General features: G+C 41.8%; 1 protein-coding gene across 1 annotated transcript in view; it reads left to right on the plus strand.

Annotated features, from left to right (window-relative positions):
* The window catches only part of LOC128695658 (membrane-associated guanylate kinase, WW and PDZ domain-containing protein 1), a 118009-nt gene extending 91852 nt beyond the window's left edge, over positions 1-26157 (plus strand). Inside the window, exon 2 of the mRNA XM_070093302.1 lies at positions 25288-26157. Within this exon, the coding sequence (XP_069949403.1) occupies positions 25288-25469 (182 nt within the window). The 3' untranslated portion in view covers positions 25470-26157. The remainder of the gene's footprint in view (positions 1-25287) is intronic.
* Positions 26158-27252: the final 1095 nt, after the last annotated feature.

The raw sequence follows: 27252 nt of genomic DNA on the forward strand, positions 1-27252 counted from the left end.
GCTTTATCAAACCTCGTCTTAAAACTGTGTATGGTTCCTGCCTCCACTACGTCATTTTCTAGGCTATTCCACTGCCTTACAACTCTATGACTGAAGAAATACTTCCTAATATCTCTCTGACTCATTTGTGTCTTCAACTTTCAATTGTGGCCTCTTGTTTCTGTGTCCCCTCCCTGGAACATCCTGTCTTTGTCCACCTTGTCTATTCCACGCAGTATTTTATATGTCGTTATCATGTCTCCCCTGACCCTCCTGTCCTCCAGTGTCGTGTGTATGTGTGTATATGTGTGTGTGTGTGTGTGTGTGTGTGTGTGTGTGTGTGTGTGTGTGTGTGTGTGTGTGTGTGTGTGTGTGTGTGTGTGTAAAACTTGGCGGTGGATGAGTTCTAGTTGTTGGCCTCACTTGTAACTTTCAACTGACGCGAAGCAGCTTTCTCATATATTCTTTTGAACAAGAGTTTCAAGTCAGCTTGTACTCCTAACCCGTTGCTACTTTACTACGCTACTCGTTTGACACTGTATCCGTTGTATCCTGTGGTACCATGACTATGGTTTTTCAGATTCAAACATATATCTCCATGTGAATCCCTTTTAAGATTTTGTGATAATTTCCTATATTCCTCTGCGTCATGGTTGTCGGTTTTAGTCTCTTTTAATTGCTTTTAATAGTGAATTCCTCTCAGTTAATGGATTAGTTTAATTGTAAACACATGGACCTTTTCTAGGTTTTAGATATGCTTAACCAGGTGGGGCTCCACAGTGGAGCCACATATTCAATGATTGATCTAACGGACGTTATATATAAAGTTCCCATGGATTCTTTGTTCTAGTTGTTGTATTTTGTTCGTGGGTTTTCTCGAATTGCATATGCCACGGACATTATGTAGTTTGTGTGTAATTTTGGCGTTATGCATGAGGGTATTATCACATCCTTAGAGAAAATAATGCAACATTGCAGCAAGCCAAGCCAAGGATATTTTTCAAATAATTATTCTCTCTAGGCTGGAATATTGCTGCATACTAACAGCCCCGTTAAGGCAGGCAAAACTGTAAGCTGGAAAAGTACAGAGAACCTTCCCCACTTTTATAAATTCAGACAAGCATCTGCATTACCAGGAACGTTTGAAATGGCTTGAATTGTGCTCGTTGAAATGTGGCGAGAAGGGTACAATATAAGTTACACTGGGAAAAATTCTAGACGAATTTTTCCTAAATCTAGACATATACATCACCTCCCTTTTAAAGCGAGAAACTTGGCACGCGTTGCAAAATATCTCCGTTGAAATCCAGGGACACGATGAGTATACTCAGAAAAGGTTAAGAAACCAAGACTTAATATCCTCCTTTCACGCATGAGCGGAATTACCAACAAACCTCAGACTGTCTTTAAAAGAGAACTTATCAAATTCCTCAAATAAGTGCCTGTACAGCCAAGCTGTAGTGCATAAGTTGAAATACATGCGGTTGGTATTTACAGCCTAGTCGATCAGACTGGCAGCCATTAAGCCTAGTCTACGGGTACAAGAAGGTTCACCAGGATGGGTGCTGGCCCGGGTCTTCTCCATGTGGTGACCTGGCAAGCCTGGTCTGGGACCGGACAGCGATGGGGAGGGCATTGACCCCAAAACCAAATTCAGGTAATCCTTGTTGTGGTCATGTTCCCATCAGCCAGGTAGATACATAATAGTGTACACCAGTAAGTGGTAACTGAAAGACATTTTCAACATGAAGGATAACTTTACTGTACCGTGTTTCACTCACAATGGTGCTTCACCAGTGTGACCTTGCCAGCCGTCAATGACAGGGCAGAGCAGGGCTGGGTACAGTTTGATGCTGGTGAAAAGCTCCTGTTACCAGGAATTAGAATTAACCTACCTTTCTTCAGATCATGCCTCATAGTTTTACGTTCTCATGCGCTATACGACCGTGACGGATTTAGCGCTTCCGCATGAATTTAATAAAAAGATAATTACCTTGTTCACTTTGCAGAAGTGCTGAAGTATACTGTAGGCCGTGGTGTATATCGGCTTGCACCTTGATGAGTTCAGTTCCTTAAGGCTCCTTATAGCTCATGCCTCTTGATCAGTTCAGTTCCTTAAGGCTCCTTGTAGCTCATGTCTCTTATTTGCAACCCTCAGCGCTTCCTCGAGCCTCGCCGTGGGCATACTCGAGGATTAGTTTAGTGTGTACGTTGTAGTGTCTTAGTTGACATTTGGTTTTAGGTTCTTGTATGCAGTGCTCACATTTTCCAACGTTGCTTACACCATTGTTATAAAACCTATGGCTTTTGTGCTTGTTTGTAGAGGTTTGTTACAAAATACACCTGACTAAATGAGTAACGGACGATCGCCAATATTATGAAGGACTGAAAAATATTTTTTTTTATATACCTTCCCTGGAGAGGGTTTCAAGGGTCAGTATACCGCCCTCGGCCTGCTGCCAGACCAGGCTATTGCGATCAACTAAGCTGTTGGTGCTAGCAACACGCTGTCCATCATGTGCACCATACTAGATCAATAATTGACTTGAGGGCCGCTGAGGGGCTCTCTTAATCCTCTTCCTTAGATCGAACCTGAATACCGTCTCCCAATTCCCCAGGCACCATATGACCCCTACGGGTTTTAATGTTTCCCTATACTTGAGGAACTTAAGGACATTATCAACAGGAGTCTGTTAGTAATGCCCCTTTTGTATGAAGGAAGGATGTTTTACTCTTGGTTTCTTTACGTCCTTAGTGTACTTATTGCACCCCTACTTAGTGTACTTATTGCACCCCTACTTAGTGTACTTATTGCACCCCTACTTTTCATTGGGGTATTTTGCCCTGGCTCAACTATGATAACACTGCATCGAACATTTGAATTTCCTCCCCCCTCCCCCACCCTCTCTAATATAGTGTAAAGGCGGCTATAATTTTACTCAATTAAAAATAAATAAAATATAGCTCTAATACCAGAAGGTGGAAGACTTCAGGTCACACAATGGATGAAAAATCTTAAATTAACGATAACTATATGATTTTTTTATTCCTTCGTCTGCATTTTCAAGTATTAGCAACGTACTGTATGAAGTATAGCGGTATCTTGCGAGTTTTTTTTTAATATCGTACGCGTTAAAAATATGAACGTTATGCCAGGAGCGTTTCTAATTAATGTGACCACCACTGGGAACTTTTTCCGACTTCTACAATTGTATTTTCACATTTATTGAGGAAGAAGTGAAAATACCAGCATCACACGGTGATCAATGTAAATCATGTTGATGTTGAGAAAGTGAGGATATCAGCACCACACAGTGATGTAAATCATGTTGACCAAAAGCTCCAACGGCGGGTCATCATCTGACTAAGACCCGCGTCAGGAAGCACTTGTCCTGTTTCCTGACGAACCGTACCTAACCTAACCATGTTGATATTTAAGGAAGTGGAGATACCAGCACCACATAGTGATTTTAAGTCATGCTGATGTTGAGGAAATGAAAGGCACCAGCAGCACACAGTGATGTAAATGATGTTGATGTTGAGAAAGTGAAGATACCAGCATCACAGTGATGCAAGACGTTGATGTTGAGGAAGTGTTTCTGCCAGCATCAGATATTGTATATCATGTTGATGTTGAGGAAGTGAAGGTACCAGCACCACAGTAATCTAAGTCATGTTGATCTACGTCTTCAGCTACGTAAGACTTGATAACCTAAGACCTGGTACGTAAGACCTTGTCAACCGGTAAACAACAGTTTCTTCAGGGTAAAAACAAAGCAAAAATCGTATGCTGCAAGGTGAAAAATGTGTTTTAGAATTTTATTCTCTCTTCCCTTGACTTGAATACTAACAAAGAGAAGTAAATGCACATTTTATCCAACATTTGGCTAACAAAAACATTTAATTTAGCTTAATATGTTAATGCGTGTATAAAAATATAGTTTTTTCCTTATTCGGGCGAAAAAATGGGTTAGGCAGTTTATAACAGGACGGGGGGTATCCCTGGACGCTGTTGTATAGTGGGGGATTTATGTTAGAGTTATTCACTAAGATGTTATTGGTGCTACTTTTTGTAAATGTATTTGTGTGTTCCGGTGTTCACTAAGTTGGGGTGCTGCACGTGTGTGTTCCAGTATTAACTGAGTGGGTATACTACACTTGTGTGTTTAAGCGCTAGCCCAGTGAGTGTAATACGCTTATGTGTTCCAATGTTGGAACCTATAGGTGTAATATATATATGTCGTGCCGAATAGGTAAAACTTGCTATTTTAGCTGAAATATCTAAGCTCTTCTTGCTGAATAAGGCAAGCGAAAATTTGTATGTAATAATTTCGCAAAAATCATTCTGAACCTAACGAAAAAATGTATTTTATTATGTTAGTTTATTATTAAATTATTGTAAACTTATCTAAAATATATTTAGTTGGATTAGGCTAAATTATATTGCTCTTGTTATAATAAGGTTAGGCAAGTTTTCTAAGGTTCTTTTGGTAAAATATTATTAATTTTTACATTAACTTAGATGAAAAAAATATATATCTTTAAAACGTATAAGAGAATTTTTTTTAGAAAGGACTTCATTTTAAATGAGTTCTTGCTAATTGACCAGTTTTATATATTCGGCACAACACGCACACACACGGGCCAGGAGCTAGGAATCGACCCCTGCAACCTCAACTAGGTGAGTACACACGCACACACACACACACACACACACACACACACACACACTATATATATATATATATATATATATATATATATATATATATATATATATATTCTGTAAAAGAATAGTGATATTCCAAGCGCTTTCGTGACTTCTCACATTATCAAGGAACTATAAAAGCAGTTCATCAAAGGAAGGCATATAATGGGTCAAGACTACACCTCACCATCACATCCCACAACAAAACACCTCACACACGCGTGACAACACCTGACTCTGTGAAACACACTTAATACTGTTCGAAAAATTAAGATTTATTTCTTGTTTAATGTATCATTAAATTCTTCCCAAATTTTATTAATTATAAATGAATCCAATTTATATAAACCAAAGGAAATATTCATATTATTTTCAAAACTGCTTTTTATGAAACATAATTCATTTATATTCCTGTCGACCATGGACTTGCTTGATACAACTTTCTCAGCATTTTGAAAATCAATTGTATGGTTAAAATCTCACATGAATAAATAGAGTATTAGAATCTTGTCTAGTTCTAATGTTATATTTAAGTTTTAATCTTAGTTCGAGACTTTTAACAGTCTGACCGTAATAAACTTTATCGCAAATTTTACAAGGAATCTTATAGACACATCCATCAGCATTTTGGGGGGAATTCTTTATCAAAAGTTTGTTTTTACTGTATCAAGATTTTTAAATACAGCTTTAATATTAAAAGTCTTAAGAAGAGAAGGCATAGCAACCAAGTTTTCATGGTAAGGGAGAACCAACATATTTTTAGTTGAATAAGGCTGGTTGTCCCTTTTTGGATTGTAAAAAGTATTTCTAGCAACTCGTTTTATTCATGATGGGGACCATCGCCATCTTCAAATATACAAAATTGAAATAGCTTTTGATCTGATGGTCAGATTTCGATCACACTTTTTTTTTCCAAGGTACGATTTTCAGGAACACTTACAGAATACTAAGGCAGGTCTAGAATAATTCCGAATCAAAATGACGTTGGTCGCCATTGTGAATATGTATGGGAATTTCAATAAAGTTTTGTTTCCTCGTTGGTTATTGACTGTTCTAGATTTTAAAACATTTAGAATGTTTCAAATAAATAGTTCATCATTTTTTTATGCAAAATGGCATATAACACATTTTTTTTTACTAGAGATGATAACCTTTAAATGATTTGTTCTTCGTCTTGATTCTCTGCTTCTAGGATGTACGAGTGGAACAGTTCAAACAACTAATACCAGCACAATTATAGGAAATTATAAAGGTAACTTTGCATTTGCGCAGCCACATATGCGAGTGCGACAGGATGTTGCACTGGAGCACTTTGCCAGTCTCAAAATACCTGCAGATGTTACTGCAACATTATCCGGCACCGTTAAGGCAAGCAAGCACTTGCTAGCTATATCCTTCTAATCGAAATACAGTGGGTTTAATGCAGGGGGATTGTTCAGAGACATTTTCCAGATACAGAGTTGGAGTTGCGTGCGCTTCGTATTTTGCAGACAGTCTCTGTTGGTGGTAGTGAACATAACTTTGGAGGTTGAGAACAGTTTTGTCCCATTTTTGCTGACAATGATTTTATTTGCTCTTCTCTCGTAGACGAACATGTAGCTCTGCCATAACGTGCATTTATGAATTTTAAAGCTTGCCGATTGATATCACTAATATCTGCAGTTGCTTTCCCATCAATGACAGGGAATGACCTAATGCTTTCACTATTTTTTTTTCTTTTCCTATGCCAAAACAAGCAGCGGTAGTGTCACAGCCACTCATTGCATGTGCAGATAAAAGATCTTATGATTTTTGTCATTCCTTGAAACAGATACACTAATATCAAGTTCTTCTTCGAAGTGATTTCATTAACATTTTCGCTTTAACGTTTTTCTTCTAGTGACGAGCAGTAGGAAGACAACGGTATTATCTGACACTATATTACACGTGTCCATCTATCTGTAGATACTTTGATAGCTTGTTGGGTAATTATAATATCTGCTTCTTTATACTTGGTTGCCAAATCATGCCTTTTAATTACAATTAAACCACATACTTCCTTGGACTTTCATCCTGTCTTGTTACAACTCTCTTGTATTGTTATATATATGGACTGAGCAGATTGATAATCTGCAAAATGACAATGTATATCAGCGCTCTTAGTTGGCCTTTGTTCACTGTTATTGCATGAATTACCCTCTGGGATGGTAACGTATTTGACAAGAGTTAACTGGCGAATTCTATTTGCCTCCAACGGGCCTATTCTGCCTTGTAATTTCCTTTATGCTTTGTCTTGTATCTGGAGTTTACCTGGAGAGAGTTCCGGGGGTCAACGCCCCCGCGGCCCGGTCTGAGACCAGGCTTCCTGGTGGATCAGAGCCTGATCAACCAGGCTGTTGCTGCTGGCTGCACGCAAACCAACATACGAGCCACAGCCCGGCTGATCTGGAACTGACTTTAGGTGCTTGTCCAGTGCCAGCTTGAAGACTGCCAGGGGTCTGTTGGTAATCCCCCTTATGTGTGCTGGGAGGCAGTTGAACAGTCTCGGGCCCCTGACACTTATTGTATGGTCTCTTAACGTGCTAGTGACACCCCTGCTTTTCATTGGGGGGATGGTGCATCGTCTGCCAAGTCTTTTGCTTTCGTAGTGAGTGATTTTCGTGTGCAAGTTCGGTACTAGTCCCTCTAGGATTTTCCAGGTGTATATAATCATGTACACCTGGAAAATCCTAGAGGGACTAGTACCGAACTTGCACACGAAAATCATATCGGTCAGAGATTAAGTAAACTTCACCAACTTCGAATTATTGCTGTTTTGTAACGGGACAAAGTCACTCACATTGCCATGCTGGAGGCAAGGAGTGACCTACAATAAAGCTGACCCATCAGTTACTGAGCATACCGAGCCTGCTGCAATACTTCGAGAGGAAACAGTTTGCTGTAGCAGTGTCTCCATTTTTTTTTTTTACTTTGATTTGCATATTCTTACCTCAGAAATCATTAAATATGGAAATAGGAACTGGTGCTAACTCGTGAGCAAAGACCTCATTTACATTAATTTATGAGATCATTCTTGTAGTCCAGTTACACAAGAATATATCAAGCCAGTAGTAGATACTTTAGTGGTGCCAATAGTAATAAGTTTCTTTGTAGAGGCCATTGTAGTAACATTTGGAGGGAATTTTGTGTATGAGATCCATTTGGCCACACTTCTTCAAAGTTTTTTATTTGTTAAAACCCATGCATACATCATTGTAATCATTTAAATTTTTCGAGGACATATTTTGACTGGAACAATGTTCACAATTTTTTTTTTTGGGGGGGGGGGGTGATATTCTGTACTCATCGGATGTATATGGAGTTGATTGTGGCGAATACTTTCTCGGCCTTTGACATCTTATTCTCAGCTTCATTTCTTCTTTGTGTTTATCTTGCCCGGACTTTTGCTTAGTGTAATTTGTCTTGAGCGTTTCTGATTTCAAGGTAATTCTGATGATTCCCATGACCGTACTGAATGAAAGTCACTTCTATCCACGTATAACCCCAAGTTCCGTTCCAGAGTCCAGGAATATGGCACATCAACACCTTGGTAGACACTAGTTGATCTTATGTAGAATAAGCCTTAACGGGCATTACTTTGATGACCTGCATTGAAGGCAACATGCGGTGAACAGCTTCAGTCTGTATTAGCCAGTTGCCCTCTCTCTCTGCCCTCTCGTACATCATTATAAAAACTAGTTTAATGAAACACACTACCCGGAGCATAGTTGTATGATTCATGTAAGCCAAATCATCGAGAGTGCCCATCAAGTCATTGCTGCTTGATAGTTCATTGATGTCATGCATCTCATGATTTCTTCTGCAGCCATACGAAGAACTCTTGAGATTTTGAAGATTCTGCCCCCGTCCCCCAACTGAACATCTTCGGTACTTCAGAAAATACATGCTGCATGTCTTCGGCTAAACCACTCACCGCCAATATTGTACCAACAGATCCAGTGAAACTCGTTAATAAATGCATACCTCCAAATTTTAACACATCAGATAATTTTCCAGGATACAGACACTTTACATGAGGAGCAGCCAGGTACAGTTGCTTGTCCCAAGTAAATACAGTCACCTCCTGTCATGTTCTGTACATTACTTTTGCATCTACATATAGAAACACCGCAGGTACTTGTTTTCATCTAATTGCTACTGGAGTTCAGAATGATTGTCGTAGGTAATAATTGTTCGAATATTCTTTTCTCCAACTACTATGAATTTATCAGATCTGCCTGAACAGTTGTACTTACACTTAAAATAACACGTTTTCCATCTAATCACTTGTGTACTTTACCTGAAAACTAAAGAGAAAAAATATGTTTTTATTCTAGTCCAAATCTTGTTAGTAAATAAAGTCACTTTTCGTAAAAAAATCAAGATAGCAGTCAACGGCATTTTGATGTAGTGTTATTCTAGACCTTTCTTGGTATTCTGTAACTGTTCCCAAAGCTGTATCTGGAAAAAATATGAAAAAAAAGACCAAATCCAACCATTAGATCAAAAAGTTTTTTCATTTCGATCGACGCCATCTTGAATGAGTTGTCCAAGTGTTACTTATCATACTTATCATATACTTATCATATTTTACTAATATTATCAATAAAAAATAAGACATGAAAATTAGGCTCGGTAGAGAAAAAAAATGTCTGCCAAATTATTATATAGTAATACTGTGGTAACTTCCTGTTATTTCAACACCTGCATATATATATATATATATATATATATATATATATATATATATATATATATATATATATATATATATATATATATATATATATATTATACACACACACACACACACACACACAACACACACACACAAACACAGCTAAGAGGTATGTCCTACGAGGAGAGGTTAAGGGAAATCAACCTGACGACACTGGAGGACAGGAGAGATAGGGGGACATGATAACGACATACAAAATACTGAGAGGAATTGACAAGGTGGACAAAGACAGGATGTTCCAGAGATTGGACACAGTAACAAGGGGACACGTTGGAAGCTGAAGACACAGATGAATCACAGGGATGTTAGGAAGTATTTCTTCAGCCACAGAGTAGTCAGTAGGTGGAATAGTTTGGGAAGTGATGTAGTGGATGCAGGATCCATACATAGCTTTAAGCAGAGGTATGATAAAGCTCACGGCTCAGGGAGAGTGACCTAGTAGCGACCAGTGAAGAGGCGGGGCCAGGAGCTCGGACTCGACCCCCGCAACCTCAACTAGGTGAGTACACACACACACACACACACACACACGGCGGTTGTAAGTAGACTTGGCCACACTGTACGTCTCGCCCAACACTGGAATCAGAGCCAAGCGCTCAGTGCACTATCCATTTGACTTCATCCAAGTAACCTGACCTATCTTCCCCTTTGACCGAGCCTGATTGCCTCTCATTCCTCAGAGGCTGTATGGCCTTCAGGGGTTTAGCGCTTTCCCAGTATAATAATAATAATAATACTAAACACGACAATATAATAATCGTTTATTACTTGTGAGATAGTATTTTGAAGTATATTAAGGTACAGTAATGAGGTGAGGTGACACTAACATTCCCCAGGGTTGAGTAGCTGTGTGTTGGTTAACATTGTATGTGTTGTTATGACAAACTGGCGGTGCATTCTGCGTCCTGGGGCGTCCTTCTCCAGAAGGACGCTACAGGACACACCTCCTTGAACACATGTTCAAGGAGGTACAGTATCTTTATTGACGAGGCGTTTCGCCTGCGTAGGTAGTTTTAACAAATACACACGCCACTTTTTTTTTTTTACTGGAGACCGTGGAAGAAGTGGAAAGGTAATTAAGGTGATTAGTCCCATAGCCTTGATAAACGGTGTTTAGTCGTTTAGTCTTGATGGAAGATGTTTAGTCTCTTAGCCTTAATAGGTAATGTTCAGTCCCCTAGCCTTGATAAGTGTTCAGTTCCATGAGGTAATGATTCCTCCTCCAGTGTTTTCTTGCATCACCTCTCATTTACGTCCACTTCTCCTGCTCAAGCTTCTAAAGCTGGCCTCACAGCAGTGTGGGGGACAGGTGTGGTGGGGCACTCTGCTGGGGCTTCTTTCTCCAATGTTGTGTCGCTTCACCTCTTACACTTGCTGCTGCTGCTGCTGCTGCTGTTGTTGTTGTTGTTGGTGGTGGTGGTGCTACCACGACTACTGTTGGTGGTGGTGGTAGTACTGCTACTACTATTGGTGGTGGTGGTAGTACTGCTACTACTATTGGTGGTGGTGGTAGTACTGCTACTACTATTGGTGGTGGTGATTCTGCACTATTGCTGCTGCTACTGTTGGTGGTGGTGGTGCTACCACTACTGATGGTGGTGCTGCTCCTACTGGTGGTAGTCGTGTTGTTACTGTTATTACTGCTGGTGGTAGTGGTGGTGATGTTGATACTGTTACTACTATTGGTGGTAGTGGTGGTGGTGGTGATAATGCTGTTACTACTACTGGTGGTGGTGGTGGTGGTGGTGGTGGTGGTGATGTTGATACTGTTACTACTACTGGTGGTGGTAGTGATGTTACTACTACTGGTGGTGGTGGTGTAGCAGCAGTGTGTGGTAAACAGTGACGACACATTTCCTGTGAGTTGCTGCTCGAGTCTTGTACTGAATCACTTATCATTTATACCTGTATCATCACTATTGTCATCGTCATATGCTTCTGCTCCTCCTCCCCCTCCTCGACTTCTTCCTCTTCCACTCCCACTCCTGTTCCTCCTGCTCCCCTTTCTTCTCCTCCCCTCCCACCTCTTCTTCCTCTCCTGCTGTTCCTTGTCCTCCTCCTTTTCCTCCCGCCCATCCTCTTCATCGCCTTCCCTTTTACCCCAGGACTTGTATTTACTGTTAAGTGTCTTGTAGAAGAGAATGAAGGGGTCATCGCTCCTGCGGCGTGGTCCCAGACCAGACCTGGTTGCTGGCCTGATCACCCAAGCTGTTGGTGCTGGCTGCAAACGTCCAACGTATACGCCACAGCCCGGATAGTCAGGAACTGATGTGAGGAACTTACCAAGTTTCTCTTGAAGACTATCTAGAAGTTTGTTGGTAATTCTCTTTCTGCACGAAGGGAGGGCGTTGAAGAGGAAGAGAATTATTATTGTTATAATCATGGAGAGCACTAAATACGTATGGGTCATACAGCACCTGAGGAATGGTAGGTAATCATGCGTGATGTAAGGAAAGTGAGGGGTGGCTTCAGTTCCTTGGATCAAAATTCCTTCATTAAGGAAGGAATAGGAGGAGGAGGCAGCAGGAGCACCTAGCATTGTTGTTGAACTATTGTGTTGGTTTAAACCTTGATAACTGATACCTACAAAGTGGTTAAAAAGATACGGGAGCAAACACTAGGACATATTAGAAAACATTTCAATCCTGGGACCAAAATGTTTTCAAATGTGTCCTCGTGTTTGTTCACGAAGTATTGTGCACTGGAAGGCACAGTGCAGGAGCAGTAACTGAAGAAAGGAGGCTATCATTACCACTAGTTTGCATGATAATGTTAAACTAATATAAAAAATTTAGGTAGGACCGTATGTGTGTCTGTGTTCATGTGTGTGCGCGTGCTTACCCATATGTACTCAAATATGTGGTTGCAGGGGTTGAATTTCAGCTCTTGGTCCTGCCTCTCAAACTGGCCGCTACTGAATTAACTCTCATGGCTTCTTCAGCTCTATCGTACCTACCTGAAGGATGTTTTCGGAGGAAGGGGGAGGGGAATCAGCGCTGTCTAGGTCGTTCCACTCCCTGACCACTCTACGGCTAAAGAAATGTTTCCGAACTTGTTTGACTCATCTGTGTTTTTATCTTCCGGCAGTGCCCTCGTCTACCTGTCTCCCATTTCTTGAACAGTATGTCCCTGTACACCTTGTTCTTTTCTAACGTCATCAGGTTTATCTCCTTTAGTCTCTCATACCTCATACCCTTTAGCTCCGGAACTAGTCTCGTTGCAAACCTCTGCACCCTTTTCATTTCCTTAACATGCTTGACCAGGAGTGGGTTCCATATTAGTGCTGCATACTTCAGGATGGGCGTGACAGATGTCGTTTGTAATGTTGTGAATGACTTGAGATCCCGGAAAGCTAATTTTAGATTTGCGCTTATGCTGCAGAGGTCAGTACCCGATCCTTCGAGTTGTGGTTCGTACGTTGGATTGCGGGCGGCAAAATCCAGCATCAGCGAGGTAAAAACCTCAGTTCCCCAAAGCACTGTCCTGGCACCTCTGCTGTTTCTCATTCTTGTAACAGAGTCAGACATAGATGTAAACACCCGTAACAGTTTTGTATCATCATTTGCAGATGACACTAAAATAAGCATGAAAGTCAGTTCGGTAGAAGATATTGAAAAATTGCAGGCAGTGTTTTCCGGTGGGCAGTGAACAACATGACGTTCACTGGTGATAAGTTTCAACTGCTTAGGTAAGGAAAGATTGAAGAATTCAAAAGCAACACCGTATACAAAACTCAAAGGATCGTCAAATAGAACGAAATGAACACGTCAAAGACTTGGGAATAATTATGTCAGCTGACCTTTCAAAGAACACTAAGACAAAGGGTCACAGCAGCCAGGTGGATGACGGGATAGGTAAAAAGAACCTTCAAAACACGGGAAATAATGCCAGTAGTGACACTTTTCAAATCGTTAGTGCTCCCTCATTTGGAATATTGCTCACTGTTGACGACCCCATTCAAGGCCGGAGAAATATCAGAGCTGGAACAGATTCAGAGATCGTTTACGGTTCGCATAGAGCCAGTAAAGCATTTGAATTACTAGGAACGCCCTAAAATTTTAAATATGTACTCACTGGAGCGGAGGAGAGATACATGATAATCTATACCTAGTAAGTACTCGAGGGCCTAGTCCCAATTCTGCATACTGCCATAACATACTGGATCGAGAGATATGGGAGGAAGTGCACAATAAACCCAGTAAAAAGTATGAGTGCGGTGGGCACAATAAGGGAACGCTGTATCAACATCCGTCCCAGATTATTCATCATTTTACCAGAAGATATTAGAAACTGTTGGAACAGGTGTAGAAGTCTTCAAGAGAAATCTGGACAAGTGTCTTCACCAGGTGTCAGATCAACCAGGCTGTGATGGATATGTGGGGCAGTGGGATAGCACCAGACGAGCCTGGCCCATGGCCGGGCTCTGGGAGTGGAAAGACTCGAAACTCATGAAAGGTATATGAAAGGTAAGGTAGCAGTTACAGCTTGGTTGATCAAGCCCTGATCCACCGGGAGGCCTGATCAAGGACTGGGCCGTGGGGACGATAGCCCTCGGAACGATCTCCAGATAGGTAGGTTATTCGCCCGCTATCCCCTTCAGGCGATATGCTCGTTACTGTGTTCACCTCGAGGTTCTCTTTTGAATGAAGTTTGCAGCTTCCCCCCCCCCCTTCTGAGCCTGTACTCCATTTCTGATATTCTTTGCCCCTCCCCACTTTTCATAAGCTTATATTTTCTAGTGTTCAGTTCTAATAATCATTTGGAGCAATCCTGATATTTGTTCAGATTCGTTTGTAGCTTGTTTCTGTTGTTTCCTGCTAACGGCGATACGGATAGTATGCTCTCCGGTATGCCTTTCATGTGTATAGTGATCCTTGTAGAACCCCACTTGTCATACTTGCCCACTCTGAAAACTGTTTCCGGAAAATTACTCTGTTTCCATCATGTTGTGTATTGCTTGATCTGTCACAGTGCCTTCCTTTTTATTCATGCCTGCTCCTCTGGCAGCTTTTGTCCTCTCTTGTGGACAGAAAGACACTGCAGCAACGTCAGCTGCAAGTTTTTTTTTTATATCCCTTCCCCTTTCGTCATTACCAGCAGCACTAATGATAGATAAAACTCTTGACTCCCTGGAAACCAGTGTCAAATGCTCTGAAATATCGTAATGAACGTAACTAAACGTACCCGTGGCTACGTTTGTGCGATGTCTGCACTCTACCAATGGTAATCTTTGTGTGTGTGTGTGTGTGTGTGTGTGTGTGTGTGTGTGTGTGTGTGTGTCGTGCCGAACAGGTAAAACTGGTTAATTAGCAAGAACTCATTAAAAATTAAGTCCTTTTTAAAATTTTCTCTTATACGTTTAAAGACATTTTTTCGATTATGTTAATATAAAAATTAAATGATTTTGTACCAAATGAAAAATTTGTTAACTAACCTTATTATAACAAACGCAATTTAATGTAGCCTAATCCAACTAAATATATTTTATATAAGTTTACAGTAATTTAATAATAAACAAACACAATGAAATATATTTTTTTGTTACATTCCGAATGATTTTTGCGAAATTATTACATACCCAATTTTTTGCTCACCCTGTTCGGCAAGAAGTGCGTTGCTGTTTAAGCCAAAATCGCAAGTTTGACTTATTCGGCACGACACACACACATATATACATAAAGGGAGAGAGACAGAGAGAGAGTGAGTTTCAGTGAGTGTAGGTAACAAGATTGTAAGGGGTCCTTGAGCTCGCATGTTGAAGCTACCGTCACCTTGGCGGCTGTGCTACAGTTGAACGAGACCTGGATCTTATTGATACACATGACTGAGTGATGGCCACCAACTGTTGTCCAGTTACAGTTTTATAAGAGATACGCCAGCACCAGGGATTCATCAAAGTATAAATCATATTTTCCTTCGCTCCTGTAGATGAAATGAAAATTACAAAATGGGCAGCAGTAACAAAAAATTGTAAGAGTTACGTTGTATTTAGATCTCACGATCGCATCATACTGTTTCACTTTAGTGTGTCCAGTGGAAGATTTTCTTCTGAATCAACATTTTTTCCTTGTCGCCATTTGCTAATGATGCTCTTTTTTTTTTTCTTCCTCTCCTATTGCCTCTTCTAGAATCTATGCATATTACCATCTTCTTCGCTCCCAGTGTTTGGAAGTTATATAGAGTATTTAAAGTATTTTAGAAGGACACGTGTAAGGAGGCTGAGGAGAGAGTTGCAGGTGAGGTTGGTTCACGTACATGTTTGACCTCGTGCTGCTGCTGCTGCTGCTGCTGCTGCTGCTGCTGCTGCTGCTGCTGCTGCTGCTGCTGCCGCCGCTGCTGCTGCTGCCGCTGCTGCTGCTGCCGCTGCTGCTGCTGCCGCTGCTGCTGCTGCCGCCGCCGCCGCCGCCATCGTCGTCGTCGTCGTCGTCGTCGAGACCACCTGACACGCTTTTCGCCTTAAGATGACCCATTGACTGGTAGTCGGTGGCTCTATGGTGGGGACGAGGCACAAAGTAACAGTTGGAGTAGTGCTGTAGTCGCTGGTGTCCACTTATATAGAAGAGAATGTGGCAATGGTAATAAAATGAGAACAGAGTTCGCTGGAGAAAGTCATTTCGCATATTACTAGTGTATTTATGTTTGAACGAAGATCAATATGTACGTGGAAAGTACTTGAGGGCCTAGTTCTAAATCTGTCATAACAATATACAGTGAAAAGTAAAGGAGAATCTTACCAGAAGACATCAGAAATACTGCCGGGACAAGAAACTAGACAAGCATCTCCACCAACTGGCAGATCAGTCTCTGATAGATATGTGGGCCACAGCAGCAGCCTGATTGACCAGGGGAGCACCAAACAAGCCTGGTCCAGTGCCTGGCTCCGGGAGTAGGAAAACTCTTGAAATAAACCAAAGATATATCAAAGGTGTATTTGTTATGCTGCCTGTTAATTTGATGCATACTTCTCTAACTGCAAACCAGTGTCTACCTATTTCTAAAATAAATGTTTTATCTGGATCCATTATTAAAGAATGAAGTCAGAATACCTTGCCAGAAACATAACTGTGACAGTGACCGGTTTCGGAGGCACTTGTACCCGTGCACCCCGGCTTCTGGCTCTCTCTGGAGTATTACAAAGGAAATTCTAAATGACGTTTCGGTCTGTCTTGGACCATTATCATGTCACAACAATAGTGCATGGGGAAACTGAATACTGAAGTATATAAGGTCTGTGAAACTTGTTACACCGAGAAAGCCTAAAAATAGATCAAATACTGAAATAGACTATAAGAGAATGCACATAAGAAAAAAATATTTTTCTGATTAACAAGTGGTAGAGGGTGTGTAGACCAAATGTTTACAGTGAAATATATAGGCGAACAGTGTTTAGATAAGGGTTTTTGTGGCATTTATGGATTTGGGAAAGCCGTATGACATGGTGGATAGGGGGGCAATGTGGCAGATCTTGCAAATGCATGTAATAGGAGGTAGGTAATTGAAAGCAGTGAAATTTTTTCGAGGATAGTGAGGCTCAGGTTAGAGTATATACAGGAGAGCGAGATTATTTCCCAGTAAAAGTAGACCTTAGAATGGGATGTGTGATGTCACGATGGTTGTTCAGTATATTTATAGATGGGGTTGTAAGAGAAGTGAATGCTCGGGTGTTGGCAAGAGGTTTGGGGTTAAAAGATAAAGAATCTAACACGAAGTGGGAGTTGTCACAGTTGCTCTTTGCTGATGACACTGCTTTTGGGAAATTCTGAAGAGAAGTTTGCAGAGGTTGATGGATGGGTTTGGTAGGGTATGTAAAAGAAAATTGAAAGTGAATATAGGGAAGAGTAAGGTGATGAGGATTAAGAATATGTAATAAAAGATTGGATATCAGGTTGGAGGGAGAGAGTATGGAGGAGGTGAATATATTCAGATATTTAGGAGTGGACGTGTCAGCGGATGGGTCTATGAAAGATGTGAATCACAAAATTGACGAGGGGAAAAAGGTGAGTGGTGCACTGAGGAGTCTGTGGAGACAATGAACTTTGTCCATGGAAGCAAAGAGGGGGAATGTATGAGAGTATAGTTATACCAACGTTCTTCTATGAGTGTGAAGCATGGGTGGTGAATGTTGCAACAAGGAGAAGGCTGGAGGCAGTGGAAATTTCGTGTCTGAGGGCAATGTGTTGTGTGAATATAATGCAGAGAATTCGTAGTTTGGAAATTAGGAGGACGTGCAGGATTACCAAAACTATCATCCAGACGGCTGAGGAGGGTTGTTGAGGTGGTTCGGATATGTAGAGAGGATGGAACAAAATAGGATGACTTCGAAGTGTATAAATCTGTCGTGGAGGGAAGGCAGGGTAGAGGTCGGCCTAGGAAAGGTTGGAGGGAGGGGGTAAAGGAGGTTTTGTGTGATAGGGGCTTGGACCTCTAGCAAGTATGTGTGAGCGGGTTAGGAGTGAATGGAGACAAATGGATTTTAGGACTTGACGTGCTGTTGGAGTGTGAGCAGGAAGGGATTCAGGGAAACCGGCAAGCCGGACTCGAGTCCTGGAGATGGGAATTACAGTGTCTACACTCTGAAGGATGGGTGTTAATGTTGCAGTTTTATAACTAGTGTAAGTGCACCTCTGGCAAGACAGTGATGGAGTGAATGATGGTGAAAGTTTTTCTTTTTCGGGCCACCCTGCCTTGGTGGGAAACGGCCAAAGTGTTAATAAAAAAATATTAAATTAAAGTTCTAAATCGATGTAGATCATTCAGCACCAGGATTGATGGAGCTCGGTCTTCCTCCTGTAATAACCAGAAAGCCAAACAAAGAAAAAACTAGTATGAACAGGTGAGCGGTGCTGGACAGGATATTTTCCTTCAGAGCTCTTAAAACTAGTCACAGGTAGGACGCTGGACACAATAACTGAAGATTAAAGCAAACAACAAGAAACATGCGAGAGGAAAAATATTTTTTTTATATCCAGATGAAGAAGGGTAGAGAAAAGACCTTACAGACTGCAGGAGTGTAGTGGCTGTGTTGCCAGGTATGTAGAGTGCATAAATAGTGGTAGTGCACCCAGATGTGTAGTGTTCTTATAACACTGGAGCAATTTTATAAATACCTGAGGAAAGCTAAACACTACTGGGATCCATATCAAACATTACAAGAAACATAAGGTATCACAATATATGGGCATCTTGATACTGCTGAAGAACGTATCAGTCCAGGGAATCAGAGGTGATCCCTTTCTCTTCCGTGAATAAAACCTAATTAACCTTCGGGTCCCACGCGTTCTTAGAACTAGAGCCTGAAACGATATATTGCATTAAAAGATAAACAGGCAGATTATTAGATAAGTAAAACACACATGCAACAGTTAAGTATCTTTATTCCGAATAGTTTCGCCTACATAGTAAGCTTCTTCAGTCGAATACAGGGGCGGCGGCAGAAGCAGTGAATATCTAGAGACGATGTAATCGGTCCATCACCCTCACATATATATATATATAATATATATATATATATATATATATATATATATATATATATATATATATGTGTGTGTGTGTGTGTGTGTGTGTGTGTGTGTGTGTGTGTGTGTGTGTGTGTGTGTGTGTGTGTATGTATGTATTGTGTGTGTGTGAAACAAACCTGAAGGAGGTGGGAAAGTTTCAGTGTGGGAGAAATAAATGGGATTAGATCAGGAGTTTCAAATAGAGTTAGAGCTAAAGAAGGAGTAGCAATAATGTTGAAGGATAAATTATGGAGGTTGTTCCGGGGGGTCAATGCCCCCCGCGACCTCAGTCCCTGACCAGGCAATACAATCGCCAAAAAAGCCACAGAGGATGGAAATTTTCAGCTTAAGATCTTTCACGCTTCCGTGCATCAGTAGTTATGCAATGTTGCAAGAGCTGCAACAGGTAGATTGAAGGAAGTTGTTCTTAGAGAAAAGGTAGCGTGTTGTCGCCAGCCTGTTCCCGTAATTATGATAGTATAGTCACCTGGGGATTTCAACTTGAGGTACCTAAAATGGAGTAATATAGCAAATAATGTTGTTGCAGTGATAACACCAGGAGGCAGCTCTGACGAGAACTCACACACACACGAGCTTTTAAATCTCTGCACAAAATTCAACTTAAACCAGCAAATAATAGAGCCTACTAGACTGGAGAATACACTAGACCTCATCTTCACTAACAATGATGATCTGATACGAAATGTCACCATATCTAAAACAATATACTCAGATCACAACATAATCGAGATTCAGACATGTATGCCCGGAGCCCCAGACCGACAAAATGAGATCAGTCACGAGGGAGCCTTCACCAAATTCAACTTCAATAACAAGAACATAAAGTGGGACCAAGTAAATCAAGTCCTAAACGATATAAGCTGGGAAGATAGACTAAGCAACACAGACCCCAACTTATGCCTAGAACAGATTAACTCGGTGGCACTCGATGTATGCTCAAGGCTTATTCCTTTAAGAAAAAAGAGTAGTAGATGTAAAATAGAAAGAGACAGGCGCTTCCTTTACAGGTGACGGAAAAGAATAGCAGAGCAGCTAAAAGAGGTCAATATATCTGAAATGCGTAGGGAGTCACTGGTCAGAGAAATAGCAAACATTGAACTTAAGCTAAAGGAATCTTATAGGAGTCAGAAATCGCGGGAAGAACTAAAAGCCATAAATGAAATCGAAAGACACCCAAAGTATTTCTTTTCTTGTGCCAAATCAAAGTCAAGAACAACATCCAGTATTGGGCTCCTACTTAAACAAGATGGGTCCTACACAGATGACAGCAAGGAAATGAGTGAGCTACTCAAGTCCCAGTATGACTCAGTTTTTAGCAAGCCGCTAACCAGACTGAGAGTCGAGGATCAAAATTATTTTTTTATGAGAGAGCCACAGAATTTGGTTAACACAAGCCTATCTGATATTATCCTGACACCAAATGACTTCGAACAGGCGATAAATGACATGCCCATGCACTCTGCCCCAGGGCCAGACTCATGGAACTCCGTGTTCATCAAGAACTGCAAGAAGCCCCTATCACGAGCTTTTACCATCCTATAGAGAGGAAACATGGACACTGGGGTCGTCCCACAGTTACTAAAAACAACAGACATAGCCCCACTCCACAAAGGGGGCAGTAAAGCAATAGCACTAGCATCCCATATCATAAAAATCTTTGAAAGGGTCTTAAAAAGCAAGATCGCCACCCATCTAGATACCAATCAATTACACAACCCAGGGCAACATGGGTTTAGAGCAGGTCGCCCCTGTCTGTCTCAGCTACTGGATCACTATGACAAGGTCCTAGATGCACTAGAAGACAAAAAGAATGCAGATGTAATATATACAGACTTTGCAAAAGCCTCCGACAAGTGTGACCATGGTGTAATAGCGCACAAAATGCGTGCTAAAGGAATAACAGGAAAAGTTGGTAGATGGATCTATAATTTCCTCACAAACAGAACACAAAGAGTAGTAGTCAACAGAGTAAAGTGTGAGGCGGCTACGGTGAAAAGCTCTGTTCCACAAGGCACAGTACTCGCTCCCATCTTGTTCCTCATCCTCATATCTGACATAGACAAGGATGTCAACCAGAGCACCGTGTCTTCCTCTGCAGATGACACCCGAATCTGCATGACAGTGTCTTCCATTGCAGACACTGCAAGGCTCCAGGCGGACATCAACCAAATCTTTCAGTGGGCTGCAGAAAACAATATGAAGTTCAACGATGAGAAATTTCAATTACTCCGATTTGGTAAACATGAGGAAATTAAAACTTCATCAGAGCACAAAACAAATTCCTTCCACAAAATAGAGCGAAAAAACAACGTCAAAGACCTGGGAGTGATCATGTCGGAGGATCTCACCTTCAAGGACCATAACATTGTATCAATCGCATCTGCTAGAAAAATGACAGGATGGCTAATGAGAACCTTCAAAACTAGGGAGGCCAAGCCCATGATGACACTCTTCAGGTCACTTGTTCTATCTAGGCTGGAATATTGCTGCACACTAACAGCACCTTTCAAGGCAGGTGAAATTGCTGACCTAGAAAATGTACAGAGAACCTTCACGGCGCGCATAACGGAGATAAAACACCTCAATTACTAGGAGTGCTTGAATTTCCTGAACCTGTACTCCCTGGAACGCAGGCGGGAGAGATACATGATTATATACACCTGGAAAATCCTAGAAAGACTAGTACCGAACTTGCACACGAAAATCACTCACAACGAAAGCAAGAGACTCGGCAGACGATGCAACATCCCCCCAATGAAAAGCAGGGGTGTCACTAGCACGTTAAGAGACAATACAATAAGTGTCAGGGGCCCGAGACTGTTCAACTACCTCCCAGCATACATAAGGGGGATTACCAATAGACCCCTGGATGTCTTCAAGCTGGCACTGGACAAGCACCTAAAGTCGGTACCTGACCAGCCGGGCTGTGGCTCGTACATTGGATTGCGTGCAGCCAACAGTAACAGCCTGGTTGATCAGGCTCTGATCCACCACAGACCGTGCGCGGGGGCGTTGACCCCCGAAAATCTCTCCAGGTAATTCCAGGTAAACCTGGGGCAAAAAAAGTAATGGCAGAGTTTTGGGATGAAAAGAAAAATCCATGTTAAAAAAATAAACTTCTGAGTATATATTGACCTGCAAATTATGAGTGAGTAACCCACTGATGAGAATTAAAAATTGTTTTACAGTGACTTTGGTGAATTAATAACACCAACTTTTGAAAAAAATTGTAAACGGGGACAAAAACTTTTGGAGCACCGCACACTTTTCTAATATACAGCTTACATTTAGTACCAAAAGCACAGAATTTTGTGTGTATACCGTCAGTATATAAACTATCAGTATGCAATAATGTAATCATAGAAAATCCACATAACTGAGCTGATTTTTTTTCACCCAAAATATACAGAAAAGTGACCCTTTTTTTAATTATACTGTTTGCATCGTTACAGTCTCTAACATCAGTCCTCGAAAACCAATTCTACACCAGCTGCCCTGCATACCATTTAAAAGGGACCAGGAGGTACAGACTCCATAAAACAAACCATAGTATTTACGACAACTTCACTCCAAATGATTTTTTAGTGGCAAGAAACGAAGAAAGAAAATGGAAACTAAAATAGTTCACCACCTTGGAGCCTTGTTCGACTGGAGAGAGAGCCAGTGGCTTCCCCTGTCCCTCTAGAAAAACAACTACTGATGCCAACAAAATCCCCCAAGAAACACGCAATACAACTTCATTTATATTTGCTAATATTGGATGTAGCACGTTTTGGACCTTTAAAAACCTATTATGAAAAATGCTCCAAACTTCAGAACACCCGTGACTTAACCTGAATCCTCATTCTTTCTTCTTCTTCTTCTTTTTCTTCTTCCTCTTCCCCTTTCCTCTCTCCTTTTCTCCTCTGGGTTGTCTTTCTCTCTCCTGTCTCGTGTTTCTGTTCCTTCTTTATTTTATTTCACCACTTCCCCTTTCACGCACCTCGGTGCGCTTGCTCTCCCTCTGTGGGCATCTAGCTCTCTTGCAGTGCTCCCCTTCCTTTGTATTTGACTGGCTCGTCTTCCTTATTTCCCACTTCTACCACTACCACTACTACTACCTCTTCTTCTTCTACTACATCTACTGATGAAATTAGACACATGTGCGGCGTCTGGTTGTCTTTGTTGTGGACGTTTCGCCATCCAGTGGCTTGCTGGATGGCGAAACGTCTACGGTGGGGATGCCCGGGTGTTGTGCATGTGTCATTTCATCCTGTCGGTATTATATACAATTCTTGTACTACTACTACTACTACTACTACTACTACCACTACTACTACCTCCACCTCTTCCTGCCTATATATAGCCGTCCTGCTCCACCTCTGTTAGTGTGACTTTGTCAATGGTCCAAGTCGGACCGAAACGTCGTCGTAAGCTTCTGTCTTTTATGTGCGGGTTATTTGTGTATCGTTCCAGTCACGGTATTGTGCCTTTTTGTTATTTATCTATTATGAAAAAGCCGTCAGCCACTACGCAAAGTAGACTTTGTCAGTATGATTGGAGGTATATGGAAAAAGGGTCTGGGCAAGAAAAATAGTTGAGGCAACAGGTATTTACCCTATACACTCAGCAAAATACAGAATTCGGAGGCGTGATAAGGTAAGCTTAAGTGCATGCAAAATATGGAGGGCAATTGACTGTGATAGAACACCAATTTTTGGTCTTCAGCATCAACAGAATTCTGAATCGAAAGTGAACTCAACAACGCCTCCACAACAGTCCAACTTGCTGGCAACTTCACAGACAATCACAAGAATATGAAGCTATATTTCAACTAGAAATACTACCTCGGCCAAGTTGCTTATGGATGGCATCATCCGTCTCTTCTAAAGGAAAAAGAGAAAACCTCTGCAAAGAGAGTTGTGGCAGGGCAGTTCATCAATAGATGAAGAATATAGTCCTGGTCATTGTATCCCAGACATTCTCTCCACATGTCCGAACCACCTCAACAACCCTTCCTCAGTCCAGAGGGCTGAGGAAGGGTTGTTGAGGTGGTTCGGACATGTGGAGAGAATGGAGCGAAACAGAATAACTTCAAGAGTGTATCAGTCTGTAGTGGAAGGAAGGCGGGGTAGGGGTCGGCCTAGGAAAGGTTGGAGGGAGGGGGTAAAGGAGGTTTTGTGTGCGAGGGGCTTGGACTTCCAGCAGGCATGCGTGAGCGTGTTTGATAGGAGTGAATGGAGACAAATGGTTTTTAATACTTGACGTGCGCTGTTGGAGTGTGAGCAAAGTAACATTTATGAAGGGGTTCAGGGAAACCGGCAGGCCGGACTTGAGTACTGGAGATGGGAAGTACAGTGCCTGCACTTTGAAGGAGGGGTGTTAATGTTGCAGTTTAAAAACTGTAGTGTAAAGCACCCTTCTGGCAAGACAGTGATGGAGTGAATGATGGTGAAAGTTTTTCTTTTTCGGGCCACCCTGCCTTGGTGGGAATCGGCCAGTGTGATAATAAATATATATATATATATATATATATATATATATATATATATATATATATATATATGATGGGGTCCACCTCTGGTGTAAATTGTGGGACCCATAGCCTCGGAGAAGTGGATAAAAAGGCTTCAAGGAAGAATATTTGGATTTCTTCCTGAAGCGGTTTGAATATTCCACATCCCCTACCACCCCATCTTTTCATTCTTTTTTTTACCAATAGGAATATTTTATTACATAATATGGTGCAGAAGATTTAAGAGATATATTGTTGATATAAAGGTGGCATATACGGTACATGTTGTTACGTGTGTATCACCGATTATAAGGTGAAAATCTCATCCAGTTCCTCAGAGCTGGGAGGTGTGCCCAAAATACAGCAGGCATTACCCCTTTGAACAGCCGCACTAAGCCGCTGGAACAGAAAACTAGCTGCCGTGGGATTCCTAGTTACCCTGATGAGTCTTTTTCCCAGCTCCTTAAGGAATTTAGAAGCATTCTTTCCCCATGAGCCAAGGGTCTCTGAGCCTATGGGAACAAACATATAGTGATGAGCAAGTTCTCCATATTTTCTAGACTTTTGGGACTCCCTGAAGCTGGCAGCTGTTCCTCCTTCCTCCCTGGTGTATTGGAGATAGGTGTTAGCCAAGGTAGATGCACATGTATAGTCCCACACCACCTGCTTCCCGTCTGTCCAGGCTTGAAGGGTGATACCATCTGGACGCTTCTGGCTGCATATCAGAGTGCATAGCTGAGGTGGCTCCCTTACTGCTGGGTATCCGGCTGTGGGAGGCTCCTCTTGATAATGTTATTAACCTCCTCATGCCTTGCAATCTTTCCCTCAGATATACGGCACGCAGGACCATGGTACCCGAATCGGTCTGCTGCTTCACTGCCACAAGTACACCTGTGTTCGGCGAGAATAGGCGCGGCAAGTCGAAGGGCAACACCGATGCGGATGGTCTGTGGGTCGAGGCGTGTGCCAAGGCTGGAGTTGGGAACAGCCAACAGAAAATCCTCTGCCTGAGGGGCTTTCACTGCCAGGAGGCGGGCTCTATCCTTCCCTGACACACTCTGAAGCATTGTTGAGGCTATATTTTCCACTATTGGACCATCCCAGTGCGATTGTTTGTAGTTGTTAGGGGAGCAGGTCTGGTTTCAGAGCCCGTTAGATTATCCCAGATCATGGCTCCGTCAATGACCTTTTGGTCCTGGACTCCAATCTTGTCCCTAAGATGTTCAGGGAGAATCGCTGCTACAAGCCCTCTGGATGCAATACATAAGGACAGAAAAGCAGGTAGCGCAATATGTGATGACTTGCGGACACCCCTCCCTCCTAATCTGGAAGTGTAGCTTGGTTCCACTGCCCGTCTTCTAGAGTAAGGTTAAGTACTTTCGTAAAAATCTGCCTCAGGATACTGTCATATTCGTGCAGTATAGGGTTATCACATGAAGGTGCACATCTTAGGAAATATGTCAACCTGGGCAGACTCAAGAACTTGTGAGAAGGTACAAGGCATCGTGGGTGTCCAGATTCCCTATTCGTTGTTCCATTCTCCTTAACTCTTCCAATTTCTTCCTGAGAATTGTGTCAATGGCATTGCTTCCCAGAGGTGCTCCTAGCAAGACGCTGTTTGTGGTGGCAATGACTGCTGCTCCTGGTAGTTTTGATCTCACTGCATTTATCACTCGTTGACCGACTGAGATGATTTCACATTTGGATGGATTCAGGATATATATGTATAATATATATATATATATATATATATATATATATATATATATATATATATATATATATATATATATATATATATATATATGGAGAACTCATATATATATATATATATTGCAATAAGATCACAGTAAACAAGTGATTTTAAAATATGCAAAAAACCACTGTGAAAGAATGTGAGTAGTCACGAAAGCGCTTGGAATTTCACTACTCTTTCACAGTGGTTGTTTTGTGCGCGCGCGCGCACACACACACACACACACACACACACACACACACACACACACACACACACACACACACACACACACACACACACACACACACACACACACACACAAATGCAAAGTCATGAAGATTGGGGAGGGGCAAAGAAGACCGCAGACAGAGTATAGGCTAGGTGGACAAAGACTACAGACCTCACTCAGGGAGAAAGACCTTGGGGTGACCATAACACCGAGCACATCACCGGAGGCACACATCAACCAAATAACCGCTGCAGCATACGGGCGCCTGGCAAACCTGAGAATAGCGTTCCGATACCTTAATAAGGAATCGTTCAAGACACTGTACACTGTGTATGTTAGGCCCATACTGGAGTATGCAGCACCAGTCTGGAACCCACACCTGGTCAAGCACGTCAAGAAGTTGGAGAAAGTACAAAGGTTTGCAACAAGGCTATACTGACGACACTGGAGGACAGAAGGGTATATATATATATATGAGTCTCGACCCCTGCATATATATATATATATATATATATATATTATCACACTGGCCGATTCCCACCAAGGCAGGGTGGCCCGAAAAAGAAAAACTTTCACCATCATTCACTCCATCACTGTCTTGCCAGAAGGATGTTTTACACTACAGTTTTTAAATTGCAACATTAACACCCCTCCTTCAGAGTGCAGGCACTGTACTTCCCATCTCCAGGACTCAAGTCCGGCCTGCCGGTTTCCCTGAACCCCTTCATAAATGTTACTTTGCTCACACTCCTTCAGCACGTCAAGTATTAAAAACAATTTGTCTCCACTCACTCCTATCAAACACGCTCACACATGCCTGCTGGGAG

The sequence above is a fragment of the Cherax quadricarinatus genome, chromosome 42, assembly GCF_038502225.1.
Source record: "Cherax quadricarinatus isolate ZL_2023a chromosome 42, ASM3850222v1, whole genome shotgun sequence".
Classification (NCBI taxonomy): Eukaryota; Metazoa; Arthropoda; class Malacostraca; order Decapoda; family Parastacidae; genus Cherax; species Cherax quadricarinatus.